The 18,762-nt window shown below is 33.5% G+C and overlaps 1 protein-coding gene across 5 annotated transcripts in view; it reads left to right on the top strand.

Moving 5' to 3' along the window:
- MICU3 (mitochondrial calcium uptake family member 3) overlaps positions 1-18,762 on the top strand; it is a 48,195-nt gene that overhangs the window by 18,099 nt on the left and 11,334 nt on the right. For 2 of the 5 annotated variants that reach the window (XM_015285646.4, XM_040699406.2), the window contains exons 5-12: positions 939-986; positions 2,146-2,228; positions 5,450-5,521; positions 6,484-6,522; positions 9,010-9,105; positions 13,408-13,508; positions 15,076-15,247; positions 18,313-18,421. In XM_015285646.4, coding sequence (XP_015141132.2) covers positions 939-986; positions 2,146-2,228; positions 5,450-5,521; positions 6,484-6,522; positions 9,010-9,105; positions 13,408-13,508; positions 15,076-15,247; positions 18,313-18,421 — 720 coding nt within the window. The remainder of the gene's footprint in view (positions 1-938; positions 987-2,145; positions 2,229-5,449; positions 5,522-6,483; positions 6,523-9,009; positions 9,106-13,407; positions 13,509-15,075; positions 15,248-18,312; positions 18,422-18,762) is intronic. The other 3 variants (XM_040699405.2, XM_040699407.2, XM_040699408.2) reach the window with 2 other exon arrangements.

Below are 18,762 nucleotides of genomic sequence, written 5' to 3'. Positions count from 1 at the left end.
TGCCATGCTGATGTCACAGGCATTATATTTTGAACTTGATTTGGACTGAAATGAAAAAACAGCCAGTAACTGCAGGATTCTGCAAGGTTATCTTTATATCCAAGAGCTAGGGAAGGGGAAGCAGTACGGCTCTAATAGTACTCCGCATACTATTTGAATATTGATTTCAGTTCTGACGTAACTTTTGCCTTCTTTATTTCTGAAAAGTACTATTCAATACTGTGATTGCCTATTGACATCTAACAGAGGATGAAAAGCTTAGACAGAGGACCCTTATGGGTCTTGAACAGCTGTCTTGAACAGCGCAGATTCCTTTAGGCTTTAAATACATTTAATAAAATCTACATATTTGTTTAATAAGACCTTCAGTAAAAATTTCAGGTGATTATTATGAAGGTGTGCATATTAAGGTAATTCAAAAGTACAAGCTGTGCTTTCATCAGTAATATTAGGCCAAACTTTCAATTAACATAGGACACGCACTTACAAAGCACATAGTAAAAATCAAGAGCTGTTTTCAAACAGTATGCATCAGGAGGTAGTACTGTTCAAGTCTTCAGAGTAAATGTTCCCACGCTGTTAGAGTGTTGTCATGCATTATTGGTGAGGTTTTCAGAGAGTCAAATAAATCATAAGCATTTAAGAATCTAACCAGCTTCTCTTTAGTGAGCCATTCTCCACTGACTATAGTTGTTTATTTGCCTTACTTACTGTACTTACCACTAAGAATCAAAGGCAAACTAAAAAGACCAACTAACAACAGAAAAAAGAAACTAAATACATCAATATTTTAGTCAGCTAATGCAAACAAAAAAGAATTTGCTTATCCACATGTATGAAAATGCTCATTCTTGCATGTAGATCTAATACATTTGAGTTTAAGATGTGAAGACAATGTAAAACTAATACAGCATCATTTTTTCTATTGATGTTTCCAGGTGTGATATCTTACACAGAATATCTATTCCTCTTATGTATTTTAACAAGTAAGTATTTGGGGGAAGGGAAAACAAAAATCCTTTCTTAGAAATTTTTAAGCTCTGAATATACCGCTTTACATTAGAATATTATTTTTTGTTTTCTTCTGCCTATCCTAGTATGGAAAAGATTATGTATCTTTGTTTGTTTGAGCCTCTCCTGTACTACAGGAATCCTGTGTTATGCTTTAAGTCATTTATTCTTTAAAAAACCTTTTACTGAGCGTTGAGAAGGTTGAGGTTAAAATCCTGTTAAGAGCTCAAGTTTATTTTCTTATATTCCAATAAAATTTTTAGTTGTATATACTGAATGTACTGAATTTACTGTTCACAAAGGATATTGAGTATAGGGAGAAGAGAAAAATGTACATCATTATTGTATTATTTTACATCCTTCTATATAAAGGGTGATATCAATGATACAGTGATATCAGTAACATCTATTTTATTTTAGAAAATCTGTCAAACTGATTTTAATACTTGTGAAACAGAGCAGGAACTTTACCCTGAGGCCTTACAATCCATAGTTACTGCATCAGTTCTATCATTTCCGTGTTATCTGGACTAAATTTGGGCATAACATGTCCATACTGCAAAGCATGTTGTCCAAAGACTTCACTTACATTTGCTGTCAGAGTCCACATGTTTAGGAACTGATTTAAAATTTTAATCAGATCTCAAATTTCTGTGACTTGAAGCATATAAACAAGAAAATGAGTCTCTATCAAAGCATCATTAATTTTGACAAATTTTTGCAAAAAAAAAAAACCTTTTCAAAATGTCTTTTGAAAACACCATGTTTTCATAGAAAGTTTATTTCCTGCAACTTTGTTTTATTAAAAACAAACAAACATACCTGTATCATGAACTAATGATTACTATCCACTGCTGAACCAGCCACTACTGCTATGTATTTTTCCTGGATTTTTTCGTGTTCTATTTCTACTGTGAATCTGTGACTCTGTGAGCATCACTTACGTTTTCATAACATTAATAATATTTTATATTGAAGTTATGATTTGCATTTACTCTGTATGCAAATTTACTAATTTAAATTAGCTGAGGATGTTTTATTTTTTTTATAAAAGATGCTGTGTAATTTCTTAGGGCTTCATACATGTGGTTTTTTCCAGCTAATGAAGAAATTATTATTTTTGTTTTTTGACAGAGCCACATGCAGGTTTTAGAATTGCTTTCAACATGTTTGATACTGATGGCAATGAAATGGTGGACAAAAAGGAATTCCTAGTGGTACGTATAGCTTCTGTGTTTGAACTTTCAGTCTTTTAATGTTTTTATATAATCCTGAAATTCAGTTTTTGTCGTGATTGAGACTCATGATGATGGCAAATGTAGTTTTGATATTTTTTTAGAAATTAACTTTTAAAGATTCTTGGTTAGTGGTTTACACAAGCTTTCTGAAGACAGCACGTGGCCTTTATTTTCTGCTGAGTAAACACAGACAGTTTCTGTATTGTTTCCAACTCAACCTAAGTGGGTCAGTCCAGGTAACCTGGGCTAACCTAAAGAACATGGAAGCAAGGAAGAAACTGTCCTCAACACACTGCATTTTCCTCAGTTCTCCTTTCCAGGGATGTGATGTGATTTCCAAATGAGTGAGGTCAGAGGTCAGGAACACTTGTTTTCTTTTGGCATAGCTCCATCAGAATAGGTTTCCTTTCCTTTGGAAGCTGCCACTTCCTGCAAAGTATGGCTTGCAAGTCATTTTTTCTCTTATAATATTAAATTTTTACTTTTATTACATCATATTTTATTAACATCTGTTTCTGTTTGCTTATTCCTGGTAACCATCTGCTCATAAAAAAAAGCCACTCAGCATTGATTGGCTGATGGACCAAATGGGGAAAGGAAGGAGTGCTTTTCATGACTCCTCAAACCACCTAGTGGCATAGGCTGTCAACTTAAAGTAATAAAAAGAATGGCAGAGCAAATTGAAGCAGGAGCCTTTGCCTTCCTGAATCCTCTGCTGTAAATGAGATCAGGTAAATAGGTATGTAAAGGAGGGAAGTAAGGACGCTTAAGATGGATATTTACATCTTTCTTTCTAGGTGTGCTCTTATAGTCCTTTTTCCTGGATAGAGGGAAGGAAGGTTTTCAAACATTAGATTTACTGATTTCCTCCTAACACCATATTAAACAAATTTGTGTAGTAGATTAAACCTGACTCTAGTTCTGCTGGATTAGTGTGTCAGTAAGAAAGACTAAATGACTATGTCTAGCATTTGCAAAATACTTCTCCATTGATGACAATCAGCTATCGTAAAATTGGAAGCCAAGGTAATGCTTTCTAGAGAATGGTGTAGAGATCCCCTGTTATGTGAATCCCAAGAAAAAGTGTACATATAATAAGGAGCTGCAAAATACTTATTTTTTTCTGATAAAAGCTTCAGTGGTTTTGTAAACTAATTCCTCAGGTGTTTGTGCTTTTCTCTTTGCTTATGTCATAGGGGTAAGGTCAGGGAACAGAAGGATTGTGTTCCCTTGTTACGGGAGATCTTCGGTTTGCTGCTTTCAGCAGTCAATCTCATCCATAGAAACAATGTTCCTATGAAAGTGCTCCTAGATCCTTTCACATTTGGTTTTCTACCCACTGGTATCCTATAGCACTCCTTCTGAACAAAAGATCCATTTCTAGAAGTTTAGCAAGTGCTTTAATGATGAATGCAACAGAATCCTACTCTCTTTGCTTCAGTGGCGGGGGGAATACATACAAGGATGCATTGCTTTTTTCCCTTGATATTTTCTTTTTTTTTTTAGGTTTTCTTTTTTTTTTTTTAGTTTTTCAATTACTGCCGCTCTTCTCTTTCACATGATGGCTTGTCACTTCACTTTTCACTAGGTATTTTCTTTCTACTTTTGTCTCTTCATTTATTTTTCTTCTTCCACAGTTTTAGGTTGCAAACTGTGTAGTAGTCTAGGCCATCTAGGTAAATGGTCAGCATGCATTGCAGTAGTTTGTGCCTGTAAGTTTGCAAAAAAACATGAAAAGACAGGCCAAGATCTGTAAATTGATCCTGTACTTAAAAATAGGTACAGCAACAAGCACAATATTGTGATCTATGCTTGCACTACAGATGATTTATAAAGATATGGAAATCTGTAAAATATTATTTCCAAAAGCATTTGCTCTTCAGTCTCTAAATGCTGCATTCATTTGGTTTTTTGCTGTCATACCTCAGCAGTAGTTTGCTGGTCCCTTTATCTTAGTTATCTGCTGTCTCTGAAATATTTATTTGATTGAATTTGGAAAAAATTTCTGCAGAGTTTTTCAACACATTGCATTTTACCGATCACATTCTGATCCATGTGGAGCTCTATGTGCATGTAATTACAGTATTGTGTTATTATCATACTCGTGGTAGGTAAAATTCAGTCTTTGAAGCAACTGCCGCAGCTGTGTAATTAAGCTACCATTGTTTGTACACCATGATATTTGGTTCTGAAAATACCATGTTCTGGATGGAACAAATTTTCAGCCGTAGTGCATGCTCTCTTTGGCTCATTTTGTGATTAGCACATACTAGAAGTGGCAGTATAACATTTTCTGATGCAGTTTTTGAAAAGTTGAAATTCACTGGTAGATGGCATCAGAGTACCATCAGAGTGGTGCTCTGTCTGCTGTGAAAAAATAAGTAACAATACACTTTTTTTCAAATGGTTTGGAAATATTAATAAGTATTACTATAAACAAAAGCATTTAAAGACTATGGATGCTTACAAAGAAAGATAAGTACAAATCATAACATGAAGACTGTGATTTCCAAAAATAAACGTGTATTTTTTAAATCCTGTGTTTGAGGTTGTCTCAGAAGTCACTTTTAAAGTTCTTAATATAAAGAGATTTGGGAAAGAAGTATTTTACAAGATTTGAAAGTCTTCTTTGAACAGACTTGAAAAAACAAGGTACTTGATAAATTACTCTTGAGGAGTAGTTTGTTGCTGCTTACAGAGAATGTTTCGCCCCCACCAGGTGTTTCCACCCCATGCTTGTGCCAGCAGGAGTAAGAACTGATCTGTCTAGAAACTAACATGTAAAAGGGATTGATCCAGCTGACTGCTTAGCTGCACAGCTGTATTAAATAGTACCTGACAACAAAGGATGTGCTTAGAGGAGGTGGAAAAGGCTGGAACTCCCCCTTTTTGTGGGCCAGTACAGACGTAGTTTGGCTAAAATACAAAGCTAAAGGGGATGTTCTGAGTATTGTGCTTCCAAATAGAGTTATTAGCTTTATTTTGTGAAAAACAAAATCCTTTTGCCTCTCTGTGTTACGCTTAAGATGAGAGAAGGAACATGAAGGCACAAATGTAAACAAAAAAGCATAATTGGAATATTGATATTTTACTAAAGAACTGCATTTTCATACTGCATGTTATGTTACCTGTGGTGAATGACTGTTAAGCATTTGAAATAGTCCAAAAGCTATACAAGAACAAAATTATTTGTTTTGTAGCTACAGGAGATTTTCAGGAAAAAAAATGAGAAGAGAGAAAGAAAAGGAGATGAAGAAAAACGTGCAATGTTGGTAAGTAAATGAGAATAGTTGCAGCTGGTAGTCAACTTTGTTTTCTTTAGGACAATGATGTCTTATGCTCACTTATCACTTTTTTCTTTTTTGAAAAGAACTTTTGTCATAAGAAAAACAGTTACTGCAGTTGTGGGGAAAGTGCTTAAGTGGTTTATAGAAAATAGAGTATTTAAATATTCCATTATATGTAAGGACAGTAGCATGGATTCCTTTTGGAATCTATAAATCTAAGAAAATTGAGTAGTAATGGCTCATTATCATTGTCTATAAAAGGGAGACATCTCTATAGGAAAAGCAAATTATGCTCCTGTTCTCATAACTTAGGAAGACTGTTAGGAAGAAATGCTGATCCTGATACTTGATATTGTTGTGATAGTTTTAATATAGCTGACAAAAGGTGATAAGCAAAGTTAGACTTTATATTCAAGTTTATTTTTATATTAAATGTCATTTATGACCAATGCCAAATATTTTTAGTAATTATGTGAATAGATTTTTTTGGAATATTGAATACTCATTGTCAAATTTGTGTCTAGTGAGAAAGGTAAGTCAGAAACAGACAAGACTGTGATTTGTCTGGAGGATGGCAGCAGTAGCAGAAACTTTTACTGATGGACAAGTTTCTGTCCAGTTTCTGTCAAATCCACAGCAAAAAAGAAAAATGGTCATTTGAGATTTTCATATTTACAGCGAAAATTCTTCAGTTTTGGAAAAAGTAATGATTACAAAATGGAACGTTCCACCTGACAATATTCTACTCAGCTGTCTACTTCTGTATGAAAATTTAAAGAATAAGATGAAAAATAAACCATCTTCTATCCACTGTCACCTTAAAAATAATTTTTAAAATTTGATATCATGTAAAATAAATCTTAACCTGATCTGTTGTCTTTATTTTTTCTTTCTGTCTTCACACTGACATGTGATACTTGGCTTGGCGCATTTTTGCTGTATGTCAGCGTCTTCAACTTTATGGATATCATACTCCTACTAACAGTGTATGTACTCTAAATATTTTTAATTTATGCAGTCTTCACCAGTGAATCAAAATAGTATACTTTAAGGATATTTACTATATTTTTGCTTTTCATCAAGTAAAGTACTAATTAATAAAGATGTAGTGGATCCTTACCTCTGTGAAAGGTTGCATGTTACATGCATTCAGAAACAGGTTGGTCTACCTGGAGGAAAGGCTGCTCTGTTTGTATAAAATGAAGGAATCAATATTTTTTAGGAATATGACAAAGCATGTCTTATGATAAGAAATTGTGGATCTGTATTTAATTAACCTTAAACCTGAGTCTGTCCTGCCTCCTTGTGTGTAACATGACAAAATAGCTAAAATCAAGTGAAAACTTTGCCTTTTTATCATCTGACCCCACCCTACTGCAAAAAAGAAAAAAGAAAGAACCAGAAGAGAGATTTTATGTTTTTGTGCTTCACTTAGAGAACTAACGAATAAGAACTTTCAGCCTGGGCTAAGATAGGATTCTACAGAAAAAAAAAAAAAAGCCCTTGCATTATGTACGTGACAGTAAACTTAATTTTTATCATTTTTTTAAGAGTAGGAGATGCAACTGGCAAGAGAGAAAATGGATCCTCAGGTTTTTTGAAAGTCTTCAACAGAACTGTAGTTTCCTTTTCAGTTTCTGTTGATGACCTGCAGAGCAGAAGATTCTATAGACCAAGGAAGTTCAGCCTTAAACTGTCTGGAAAATGGCACAATGGTGTATTAGGCCCTTCTCCTCATCTTTGAAAACATTTGTAATTATTTGAGAAGTTTCAAGACTTAGCAAAAAAAATGCATGCAGTGCAGATTCAAGTGGTTTAAATATTTTTGTATTCTCGTTTGCTTAGGTTTATTGTTTCAAGTCATTTTCTGGTGCATACTGCAGTTGTTGTTAAGACTAGTTCTGCATGTATTGCATGAGTGCTTTTACTAGCCAAATGCCAACTGAAACATGATAATGATGATGAGATGCATGTAATGAAAATATGCATGCCCTAAAGTACTAATTCTACTGGTTAAAGGAAGTTTAAGTTCAGAAAAGACTTAAGATAAATATATTACAAACTGTATGCATAACAGAGGGAGGTGTTGTTCCTACCCATGGCTTAGAAGATATAAAAAGGATAAGTGTTAGAGAGAAACTGAAGCCCTAAGGACCTAATCCTGTACACACTGAAATAAACCAATTACTTTGATTTGAGCAACTTAGGACTGAATGTATATATTAAGCAAGGGTATAATTCCCAGTAGCTTGTCACATTTCTTTGATGATAATTCACGGAAGAGATGAATGGAATTGGGTAGAGGAGAAAGTAAGTAACAACTTCTAGAAACAGCAGGCAAGTTAAAAAAAAAAAATGCCTTCCAGCAAATATTTTGCAACCAACACTTGACTTCTCAATGTATGTTATTGTTTCCATTTTATAAAGTTACAAATTAACTTAGTGCAGAAATATAGCTTGCCACTGTAGTACTGAACTTTATTTAAAAAAAAAAAGTAAATTATGTAATATGTCATATACATATTCATTTATTTATATATGTAAAATACTGCTGCACTGAGCCCCACTGCATTATTAAAAACTCTTAAATAATACCTTCACTCATATAACTGTATCAGTAGTGGAATTATGGCAAGTGTATTGAAGACCTGTTACCTGAGGTATTGTGCTGAAGAACACTGAGGGAAAATGGAAGAGTAGAAATCATACTATATTTCAACTATATAGACAATTCCGTATATTTATATTTCTATGTTTGGCATTGTGTGAATTACACAGACAGTAAACTTTCATCTCAATGCTAATGGTATTTTTCATGATATGATGTATTACACGTTGCTCAGCAGTTCAGTCCAGAGCGAAATGGTAATCATTTTTTTATTTGGAGAGATTATACATTTATTTTTCATTTACATAAGGTAAGTTGTTTATTAAATGTGCACCGTGTTTTCTTGCTATGTATATCACAATTAAATTTGGGCTTATTAGGTTTGATTTTTAATTTTCCTCACTGTTATAAGGGTATCATCCTAATGATTCTGAGAAATTAATTTAGTTTATCTAGTTGAATACTGGTTTTTATATCTTGACCAATAAGGAAATAAATTTAATATCATAAGGAAGTAATACATTTTGGTAAAACGAATGTGTGAGGAAAAAAAGCAACAGCAAAATATTGAATTTAGATGGCCATTTTCACATGTACTTATAAAAAAAAATTCTGATCTGTGCTTTCTCTAATTCATTTTGTTTGAGAAGGTGGGGTCAGGTGATACTTTTTTGCATAGCTGCAATATGAGTAAAAATCAAATCGCTGTAATAGATCAGTATTTTGATGTACAAAGTGATGTAAATGATGTAGAGATTTCCTTTTGTTGGAGCAAAAGAGTTGAGCCATGTTTCTGAGGATCAATTAGAAAAGATTTTAAAGTCTGTTACCTGTTATTTTATTGTCCTTCTTGAAACTTCTGCAGGTTCTTAAAACAGAAGGAGAGGACCTTGTCCCCAGGAGCTACTGGGATACTTTGAGACGTAGCACAAGCCAAGCTCTCTTTTCTGACCTTGCGGAGGTATAAGGCAACCTCTGTCTCTGGTCCATAAACATATTGCTATTTTATCTATTTCTCTTCTCATTGTTTTCTTATTTTATGTTTTGTTTCTTTTCTTCATTATACATTCTTTCTTCTCATTATTCATTCTTTTTTTAAACTTGAAGGTTCTCAGATGCTATTACTACAGCTATTACTAAAGCTATTACTCCAAGTAAAAATAAAGTTGTCTTTTGAAAGAGTTTGCAAATCAAGTCCTCTTCAGTCATTATTGTAAGAAAGCATTTTCTAACAATAGCAGTGGTACTATATCATAAGGGGAGAAGTCACTCAGGAAACCTTTGTCATTTAGGCTTGTTCCAGTGATGAGACAACTTAATGAGAGTTTCAGCCTCTTAAGCATTTAATCTTTAGGTCCTTAATGTACTCTTTAATGTATGTTATCAAAGCTTATCCTCACAAAAACAGTACCACACAGCTGTTGGATTGGAACATGAATGTTTACAGTAAACAAATATTGATCAATCTTTCTGAAAATTTCAGAATCATTTTGGAGGACTAGCAGTATTCCTGAGCTGCCTAATTGATTTCCATAGTCCTTTGAATTCTGTTAAGATTCTTGTTTCATGACCTCTTTTGAAATAACTAAATAAAACATAAATAAGTAGATCCACGTAAATAAAGTGGATCTGAAAACCAGATCCTTTAAGCTTTCATATGCCTTGTATGGTGAAGTTGATTGCTTACCTGATTGTGGCACTGAAGGATATACAGCAACTCTTCACTGAGTGTCAAGTGTCTACTCTTAAGTTGCATGCTTCATAAGCAGGATCATAATGAGAGAGAACATGGAACTGAAAGAAAAACCTCCAGGGTAAAACAGTCTTTTCCTTTGCTTCATAAGTAATGTGTGTTTCACATTAAAAGTAATTAGTGTCCCTGCTGTTGCTCTTCAGAAACTATTTTATAATCTGAGGACCTGGATGGACCTTTCCTAAGTTCCAAGCTAAATTTACTTGTAGTCCCTTTACACCAGTCTGTCATTACTTAATTTCAGTAGGGCTTTTCCATCTTCTTTAGTGTTAATCTTCTTAGTTATGGTTATGTCTATAAACACATAGTTCTCAGTTTTTGTTATTGTAGGCTAAACAAAACAAGATTATTGATTGTTCTCTTGAGATAGAAAGTACATTTCCCAGGTATCAAATACACCTTCTTTGTACCACTCTCAGCTAGAATGTATTTGTTTTTGCAACAGAAATAAATAAATAAATCACCTGAATCTAGTGTTACAGAACTCAAATTTTAAACCAATATTTACAGTAATAATTCATAGTAATAATGCATTAATAATCTTCCAGTAAACTAGAAGAGCAGATTTTTCTTTCCTTGCTTTTAAATTGATGAGCTCCCGGACTATTAATCCAGTTATTAGTCCTTATTTAAGCCACCTAATATTAGAGTCCAGAGCGTCAGTGCTCCTCTCTGTTGAGCTAAGGGAGACAGAGAGAAGAGAGAGGGACTCTCATTTCATTGGCTATTTAAAGAGCTTGGGGAAGCAAATGTTCTGAATTGTCTTTATTCTTAATCTACAGCTGACATGAATTCAGTCCCAAGTATAGATGGCCTTATAATCTCTACATGGCTTTGATTTGGAGATAATTTTTACACTGAATGCCTCAGACTGATGTCTGTAACTTAGAATGTCATTGAAGCTTAATAAAAGCTATGTCAAACATTGGTTTAAGTTGTCCGTGAAGTGTATAACAGGTCTTTCAGCTCACTTATAAATGATTTTATGAAGAAAAATCTTACATCCTTCATTTGCTCCACTGAGAATTTCTCACTCCTCACCACAGCAGTCTTTATGTTGCTTTAAGTTTGAGCCAGCTGGCTTTCATCCATGTTCTTATCTCTCCCAGGTACTCTCTCATCTCAGTGATTCTATAGCCATCTGTACTAAGTAGCCTAAACCTAGCTGACACTGGAGTCTGTGTTGTTTCATAGCTTTTTGAGAAGGCCTTATCTAAGTTGAAAAGGACAGTAAATATGGCTTGCTGTTGTGACAATCAATTTACAAGGTCTTTCTAGGGAAAAAAAAAGTTGGTCTTCACACAGTTTCTTGCAGGGGCAGTTTGCAGTATTGATTCTGCTATTCCTAATGTAGCAACTTCGCCATCATGTTGGAATCTTCCATTTACTACTGAATTTGGCTTGTAAATTTATTCTTAAGTTGCTGACTGAAACTGGAAATGAGTAAGGCTGTGATAACTATGGAAAAACCAAAGACTTGCAGTAAGAATATTGTCATTAATTTAAAACATAATATTTATATTTCATTATTGGTATATGGTTCTGCAAGTGAACCATCATTCATGAGCTTAAATTACTTTTAGTAGGCCTTTAATCAAAAACATGAATTTCACTGAATGCAAAATCAAACAGGTTTTTATTCTTATTTAAAAGACTTTAAAAGATATTAGATCAAAATAGTCTCATGTTTTTATATATGCTAGCAGGTGTGGTCTTTTCATTTTCACTGATGTAAAATAGAAAACTTATTAACAATAAACAATAGCTTTAAATGACTAAAGCTTTTTCATTTGCCTTTAAGAGAGAGAATTTATACAGTGCTATCAAAGCAAAAGGAGTAAAGAAATAGTTTTCAGTTGCCTGCAGTTCTATGGAGAAGCACACAGGGTTGAGTTTCTGGGCTGAAGTTTTTAGGGTTTTTTGTTGTTCTTTTAGTGAGGCTGACCAAATGGGAATTGTAAAAAAAACGTACGTATTGTATTTGTTAAATGGTTCTTTAGATATGGGTGAATGCAGCCTAAGTCTTAGGTTTTGAAATGTTTTTGCAAGATGAAAGGCTGTAATTTAACATTTGATATCTTTTCAGTGTACTTGAGGGAAATTGTTTGAGTGTACTTAGGGATTTAATTGCTTAAAAGACATAAGAAATCAGGGTATCTGTGTTTCAGTGTATTGTGTCCTGTAGTATTGGATAACAATATTAAAAGACAAATAGTGATAAGTTTTCTGAATTAATTTGCTCACTATCTTAATTGAAGAACTTGAAATCTCTCTCCGTATATATCCTATGTCATCTTATTTCTCCCTGGAGAAGAGTATGAGAATAAAGAGGAAGCTGAAGTAATTGAAATACAATCTTGAGAATCCTGAACTGATGATAGTATAGTATAGAAAAGTTTTCCTCTTATTTCTTTAGCTCTTGGATCTTAAAAGGAAAGTGTGTTGTTAGTGCCTCATATTTTTTCTTGTTGTCCATACCTACATACTTTTAATGATAGAATACTATAGCTTGTTCAAGACCCTAATTTTACTGACTGACTTTTTTAGCTCTTCAATATCTGAAGAGTCTTTGTAAAAGGGGTAAGATCAATGCACATACATCGGTGCTGTAGGGCTATTTATCTAGTAAAAAAGTTGAATGCATGCATATAATAGTCATGCAGTTACAAATGGTCAAAAATTAGTTTTTTCTACTCTTATAAGTCTATGTGTTCAAAGTTGATATTTATTAAGGAAATAGTATTGCTACACATTAAAAAGTAATAATAATTGATGTCTGATGTAGACACAACATGTTTTTAGGAATATTCTTAGGAGAATGAATGAAAATAATATTATTTCATGGATTTATTTATTTTTATTTTGCTTTTAATATATTTGACAGTAAGATTTGAACAGTAGTCATCTGCTGTTTATGATATTCAATCAAGTAAAGTACACCTTATTGAGAGTTCATACTTGTAAGTATGAACATACTTACAAGTCCCATTACATTGTAAGTCCCATACTTGTAAATATATAAAGTATTATTACTTATATAAATATAAAATAAGATATAAAATATAAGAAAATATAAGATTATATGAAGTAACTTCTTTTAATATCTTTATAGTTGCTCAGTAGAAAGGAGGGGACATTTTGTACAAAGGGAGTTATTCCTGTAATTTACCTCAACTGATTAGATCAGTTTTTTCCTCAGGGGTTTATGGTTTTATTTTTTATGCTTTCTCTGTATTCATTGCAGCATCCATAATACTAGGTTGTTGTTCTAAAGTGATTTCTACTGAATGCAATTAACAGCTCAATGCTATTTTGTGTGGAAGAATGCTATTTTATATCACTAAATTATTTTAACACATTTTAATACTAAAATCTTTTTAAATGCTATGAGCTTCAAACACAAAATCTTTTTATAGAAAGATCTATTGTGTTGATAGACATTCTCAATTATCATTCTGTAACTAATCCAGTCATGTTCTTTGATACATTTTTTTTATTCTAATATTTAAGCGTAGTGATGATCTTGCAAGTTCACTGTCAGATACAACACTGCTTGTACACTTTTTTGGCAAGAAAGGAAAAGCTGAACTGAACTTCGAAGATTTTTATAGGTAAGTCTCAATTTTATGAACTACTTTTAAAGAAATACATGCTTGTTCTAATTAATGTGTATTATATTACTATACACATAGCTTATGTATTTATGTATATAGTGTATATAGGATATAGTATATAGGGTATAAAGTTTATTTTCCCTTTGTGCTGCATGTAGAGGAATATAATAAAAGCAACAATGAGACAGAGGTATCGTCCATTGTTTGGGTGGTCCTGTGTCAAGCCGTGAGCTGGACTCAGTAATCCCTGTGGGTTCCTTCCAACATGGGGTACTCAATGATTCTGTGATTGTATAGTAAAAAGCCCTGCACCATTGCTGCTTCCTATGTACCAATATCTATTGTCTTTATAGTTATTGTTTATTTTAAATGTGTGTTTTAATTAATCAGATGTTTGTGAAATATTTTCCCTTAGTATCATGTATGTTACAAAGAATATAGAGTTTTTCATTCAATAGATAGAAAATATGGATCATCAAGTGAAATCACAATGTGATGAGTTCAAAACAAAACCCAGAAAATAGTGTTCTTTTCATGAAATCTAATTACAGTGCCTGTTTATCACCAGAATATACAGTGGATGCTAAGGAGGTCAAAACCTACAAGTCATATTCACAAAAATTTTATTCAAAACTACTTTTCCAGCTTAAAAAAATCTCTCAACTGGAGGCTCAGGGAAATCCTGTGCTTTCCTTCTATGTACACTTTTTCATAGGCATCTGTTTGATATGAGCTTCTTCTAGTTCTTAAAAGTCAAGTTATATATTAGGAAATAGTGTTACAGTGTTGAGAGGGCAGATGCTTTGAGAACCTGTAAGAGGGAAGTGGTATGGGTTGTGGTAGACAATCAATGGATTTAAGCTCCAGGACTTTGGTCATTGGTTGTGTAGCTAGAACATAAGGCAGGATCCAGGGAAGTTATATTTCCTTTTTATATATAGCTGTAACCATTTTGTACATTAGCCAGATTTGGTGTCCAGAATTTACCGAATATGTTGTTAAATTAAAAAGAGTTCATAGAAATGTCGTAAGAGTAGTGAAGTATTGAAAAAAAAAATAGGTGAGATTGAAAGGCCGGAAGAACTGGCTCATCCTACTTAGGTTGTTAAAGAGAGAAAAGTAGGATCAATCTCAATTTAAGTTAAATAAATGGGGAATGAATTTGGGGAGATTACTAACACAATGGTGCTTTCTGTCTAGCACATAAAAATTAAAAATTATAAATTAAAATTATAAATTAAAATATTAAAAATTTTCAGTGACCCACTGAAAACATTTAAGCAAACACAAGCTAGGACTTACATAATCCTTAAATTTTTAATTTATTTTAATCCTTTCTGAAACTCTTCACCTTTGAGTTAAGGCTGTTGCATTGATTTGAAATTACATCAGTGTGGGAATGGATGGAATTAACAAATGTACAGTCGATGCTACAGAAAGGGAAATAATTTGTATTATACTATTTGGCTTTGTATTTTACAAGGCTTTTAATGGACATGCTTATACAAGAATAGTAAAAATACAAAACATTCTTGATTTTTCCATATTCATGTTTATGCTTCAGATTTATGGATAACCTACAAACGGAGGTTCTAGAGATAGAATTCCTTTCCTATTCTAATGGGATGAACACTATCAGTGAGGAAGATTTTGCACATATTCTTTTGAGATATACCAATGTGGAAAATACATCAAGTTACTTGGAAAACATGCGCTGCAGGATTCCTGAAGAAAAGGTAATTGTTTAACTAGGTGACCTGGTTCAGCTGAGGCAGAGTTATTTCCTTCATAGTGTCTGGTGTTATGTTATGTTTTGGCTTTACGAGAAAAACAGTGTTGATAACACATCCACGTTTTAGTTGTTGCTGAGCAGTGCTGTAGGGAGCCAAGGATGTTTCACTTTTTCAGTTTCTCAGGCTATCCTGCCAACAAGGGGGCTGGCAGAGCACAGGGAGCTGGGAGGGGACAGAACCAGGGACAGCTGGCATAAACTGGACAAAGGGATATTCCATACCATATGACATCATGTGGAAAAAAAAAAACTGAAATGGAGGGGAGTTGGCTGGAGAGGCTGCTGCTGCTTGGGGGCAGGCTAGGCATTGGTTGGCAAGTAGTGAGCATTTTTTGTGCATCTCTTGTTTAGTCTGTTTGTATGCATACATATATGCATATATGTATATACACGTATACGTACATATATATGTGTATACAATCCCACACTGAAAGAGGGGGAGTGAGTGAAAGGTGGTATGGTATTTAGCTGCTTGCTGGGTTAAACCACACTAGGTCAGTAGTGAGCCACAGCATCTACTCCCAGTGTTGTCAAGATGGAAACATAACCTCGTTGGAATTAAATTCTGAGATTCTGTCACCAATTTCTATAGCACCAGGAATTTATTCTATTCATAATCTGTGCATTTTACATTTCTCAGGTTAATTGATGACTAAAAAGTAGAATAGTAAAGAACATAAAATTATTTATGTAATTAAGGTCGTTATGTGATTTAGTAACATTTTTAAGCTTTATATTACATTCAAGTTCAGTTTAAATGACACAAAAGAGTAAGACTTAAACAAAAAAAAAAGAATTTTCTAGCAATGAGGTATTTGAAAAATCCTCTTTCCCTTACTTCTCTTCTACATTGCCACCTGAATAACATCTCTTCAGAAATAACACTGACATACTTCATCTGGCTGTATTATAGTCTTAACAGTGGATCACTTGTATACAAGTTATTGATGGCTTCTGGTTCTTGATGGTTCTATTGATGGTGTGGTTCTTATTAATGACTGGGGAATGGAAGGAGAATGCAGAGCTATCTCTTTTGTACCTGATAAGATTTAAAAGCAGCAGTATGATTGGGAGTGGAGTTCCTGCTTACTGACCCTCTCTCTGAGTTGCCAGTCCAGCTGTTGAGGAGCTCAATTCTAAGTACTCTGTAAAAGGACTGTACAACTTTTAATATATGAAGCCAAGACTGTGCAGCAGAAATGGTATAAAGCTCTTTTTTTCATGGTTCCTTTTGTGTTGTTTTTTTTTAACATTAAATTCGAGATTTATATGTGTATAAAAATCTGGAAAAAATCTTGCATAACAGTTAAAAAATAATGGCTGTCATAGATAAACAGAAATACTTGTTTGAATGGTAAATCTTATTACAAGTAAGTACAAATATAGACACTTTCTTTTAAACATGTCTTCCAATACCACCGTTCCAATAGCAAGTCTTCCACGTTAGTGTTCTCTTGATCTCTAGTGGGCTACTCAGCTAAGAGTAACTTCCATGTAGAACTCTTTGTCACTTGGTTAGAAGCTTGCTTATGTTGTATTCTGGAAATATCCTGGCACTTTCCCACTGCCATATATCTAAATGTCATATGCTATACATCTATTAATTAAAATAGGACATTGCCCTTTTTCATAATGCCATATCACTGTTTTGGTGAAAGTGTTGTCAGTGTGGTGGAAAAAGTTAATTCCTGTGGCAACGATCTTGCTTGAGAATGGGACTTTGTCTCTCATTACCCTAGAGGCATTGCTCGTATGTTTGTGCTTTTTTACACTTGAAATAGCACTGTAATTCCAACATTATAAAATTACTACTTTTTTCTGTATATTGATATTCTGCAAGACTAATGTAAACCAGAGGATTCCATTTAAAAGAAAATGAGTCTAGCCTGTTAAATAATAAGCAGCTACTTTCACAGCTGGCAGTGTTAAGCTTTCATAGTGCTCTATGTAGCAGTATCTAAAGAAAGCTAACAATCATTTGGCATACTGTAGTCATGTTAAAATGTTCAGCTGGCATGCTGCCTGCTCACTGTATGTTTTCTTACTAAGTGGATGCCGAGCATCTAGTGATTCATTCTGGCACCTGAAATTAGTACAAATACCAGCTCCTAAAGAGATTCCATGAATTTTAACATAATTTGTCCATTAATATGACAGTTTTCTCTAGTAAAATACAATCTGTCCAAATAATAAAATAAAAAAATAAATAAACCACATTCATTTTTATGTACAAAGGATGGGAAAGGATGAAATTAATATTATTCTAGCATTAATTCAGTCCAGGCTTTATCCGAAGTCTCTGTTTAAGGTTCTTTCAATATTGATGTAGAGCTAAACTATCATGTCTATGGATTGGTAGCTAGGACAAGACTAAAGCAGAGCATATACCACAAGAAAAGGGAAAAGTGCTTATTTAAAAACTTTGCACTTTTATAGAAGAAATTCTGAATTCTGGTCAAAATTTTTTTAAAATTGGACAGGCTCTGCAATATAAGGCGTAAGAGTATCAACTCAAGAGATCTACATGGCTAAATCTGGATATGTAAAATCTTCTCCTTAGAATATAGGGCTTACGTTAGGTCATATTTATTAATTCCATATACTTTTGTGAATGCACATACACATAAATAACAGTGGTTTGCAGTGGTTTTCATTAGTAGACATTGCAATATTTATACAAACCTAGACTCATTCTCAGTATTAATTGCCACATCTTAATAATCCTCATGGAATTTTTGAGATAGCCTGAAGTAGTAGACAAGTATTTCTGACTGTATTTTTAATAAGAATTTGCTATCTATTGTAGTGGAAAATAGGAAAGACATCTTACATTCTTGACAAGATCCAAATTCTGTACTTCACTGACTTCAGTCTGAACATGTTTATTTCAATGACTGTAGTATCTGTTCTCAAATGAAATAGATGTATGTAGAGGCAAGGTTTGTTTATTCCCTTGTTGTCATTACTGATACTTTTAATTGTGCTAATACACATTCTTTTCTTCATTAGGGTATCACATTTGATGAGTTTAGATCGTTTTTCCAGTTCTTGAACAACCTAGAAGACTTTACAATTGCAATGCAAATGTATAATTTTGCAAGTCGTTCCATAGGTCAAGGTAAGTATTTATAAAAAGTCAGATGAGTTTTAACAATATTTTTTTTTACAAACATACAGAGCTGTTGACTAAAATAGAGGGGAAATTGGCTTTTCATTCCCAGTTTGTACTTCTAGTGTCTCAAGTAAAATTCTGAAAAAGCTAGGACTCTTGCTTAGAGAGAAGTCTCAGTCTTAAGAGATACAATAAAGCCTTAGAAAGTCGTGTAAGTGCTGGATAACCTGAATGCAGGACAGTTTGCTGTCAAATCCTGCAGTACAAGAGTTAAGAGGCAATTGATGACACTAGTAAGAGATCAGCTTAAAATAAGTGAAAGCATCTTTACACACTGGATCTCTGAA

This window comes from Gallus gallus, chromosome 4 (assembly GCF_016699485.2).
Source record: "Gallus gallus isolate bGalGal1 chromosome 4, bGalGal1.mat.broiler.GRCg7b, whole genome shotgun sequence".
In the NCBI taxonomy this organism is placed as follows: Eukaryota; Metazoa; Chordata; class Aves; order Galliformes; family Phasianidae; genus Gallus; species Gallus gallus.
Note: the sequence above shows the minus strand (reverse complement) of the source record. Positions and strands in the feature narration are given on the sequence as shown.